The following is a 1932-nucleotide window of genomic DNA, read 5'->3' as shown; positions in this document are numbered from 1 at the left end:
TTGCCCTACGCCACAGCCCCACCAGCCACCTCCACCCTTGACCCTGGTTCTGAGACACCAGTGAGACAGCAGCAAACAGCTCAAAGACACTGTTCACAAGACATTAGCGACTCGTCTTGTCTACCCAGCAGCACCCTCTTGAGTGAGGAAAGGTCTTGCCATGTCCTCATCTTTGAGGGCTCAAGGATACCTAGGGCAGTTTCATCTTGATGGGACCACACGCAAAAAAAGAAGGCCATTTCCAGCCTACGCTCACACTTTATTATATACAGAGACACGGTGAGTGTAAGAACATCAACATGGGACACAGACAGTATGGGAGGCCCAAAGGCACTGCCTCCTGTCCCCTTGGTGCAACCAATCAGCATACTTTATACAAATAATACAATATTTGAACAATAAATAAGTTTGAATAAATTAAATCAAGAAATTAAAAAACGTAGAAAGACAAAGCAGCAAGGAATGATTTTGAGGACTGTGACACATTCACAGCAGTGACAACACCATCACCATCTCACCTGCACACCAGCAGCTGGAGCACGGACCCCCATCAGCCCTTTTCTCTCACTGTACTATGAAGAAATCCAACTGAGGAGGGGGAACCAGGGAGTCATACAGTTCACTAGTACTGTGCTGTCATGATCTAGGAGCCCTCTCTCCTTCACAAGCCCCTTCAGAAAGGGTACTTGAAAACAAGGTACAACCGCAGACCCGCCGTGCGCAGTCACAGCTTGTCTGTTTGGCACAAAAAACCCTCAAACCAGTCTCTTCTGTCCTTCAGATAGACACTGGCACAGTTATTAACCGAGTCATGTCAGGGCAGTAGTGGGGGAAACATCTCTAAGGAATGGGGGGAGAAAAGAGATGAGGCAATCTCTCTTTCACTTGTGGGAGGCAGAGATGCTCTCGTTCATCACTCCAAAGCTCTGGCACACTCCTTCCACATGCCCTAGCACTGATGGAGACCAGGTGGGTGATAATCCCCCCCCCCCCGCAAGGTTACCAAAAGGACTGCACGGATGCAGCTCAGAAGTCAAGAGTTATGAGCCAAAGGACAGCAGTGAAAGGCCACCACTGGTTATCCAAGGGAAAAATAATACTAAGACAGCCAGTCCCTAACTCCTGCAGGGGGAGAGGCCACACAGACACACTGATTTGAGCCCCCTGTCAGCCTCAAGACCTCCATCTCTCTCTCAGTGATGCTGGTAGCTGGCAATGAAGGAGAGAAGGACTCTGTCCATCATGGATAGCTCTCAGCAGAAAGGAGACAACTCAAAGCCTGTCTCCTGCCAACTCTGCTCCCATCTGCCCCCAAAGAAGGATGCTGGAATGTGAAGAAACCCGGAATTGAGGGAATAGGGCAGTGAGAGAGAAACAGGAACAGATGGAGATCTGGGATGGGGAACCTGATCCCTCTGCCCTCACACATACAGACTGCTACTCATCCAGGCCTGGTATCAAGTCTGCAATACTGTCCACATAGTAATTGGGCACCAGATCCTTGGCAGCAGCGCTGTCGCTGGCCATGTAGGCCTGCGCCTCTTCCAGGCGGGAAACACCTGTCAGGGTGAGAATGGTGGCAAGCCCGCAGTTCTTGCCGAAGAGGATATCTGTCTCCAGACGGTCTCCCACCATGAGGGTGCGGGACGGGTCGACGCCGAAACGCTCCACAATGCAATCGAACATGTACGTGTTGGGCTTCCCCACCACCAGCGCCTTGCGGCCCGAAGCAGTTTCCACCGCGGCTGTGAGGCTGCCAGTCCCTGCGGGGGGGGGGGGAGGAAGGAGGAGAAAAAGAAGTAGCCGCGGGCAGCTCAGCACTCTGGGTCCAGCCCGAGGACAGGCAAGCGAGGCGCTGGCAGCACGGCTCCGAGAGCCGGCAGGGACGCGCCAGGGCAGCCCTGCCCGTCCTGGCGCTCAGGGACCTGCCTC

General features: G+C 53.3%; 1 protein-coding gene across 1 annotated transcript in view; it reads right to left on the bottom strand.

The window, feature by feature from the left end:
• Nucleotides 1-237: 237 nt before the first annotated feature.
• PDXP (pyridoxal phosphatase) overlaps nucleotides 238-1932 on the bottom strand; it is a 3347-nt gene continuing 1652 nt past the window's right edge. The window contains exon 3 of the mRNA XM_029963406.1: nucleotides 238-1901. Within this exon, the coding sequence (XP_029819266.1) occupies nucleotides 1438-1901 (464 nt within the window). The 3' untranslated portion in view covers nucleotides 238-1437. The remainder of the gene's footprint in view (nucleotides 1902-1932) is intronic.

This window comes from Manacus vitellinus, unplaced genomic scaffold, assembly GCF_001715985.3.
Source record: "Manacus vitellinus isolate BGI_N305 unplaced genomic scaffold, ASM171598v3 scaffold_5_pilon, whole genome shotgun sequence".
Lineage (NCBI taxonomy): Eukaryota > Metazoa > Chordata > Aves > Passeriformes > Pipridae > Manacus > Manacus vitellinus.
Note: the sequence above shows the minus strand (reverse complement) of the source record. Positions and strands in the feature narration are given on the sequence as shown.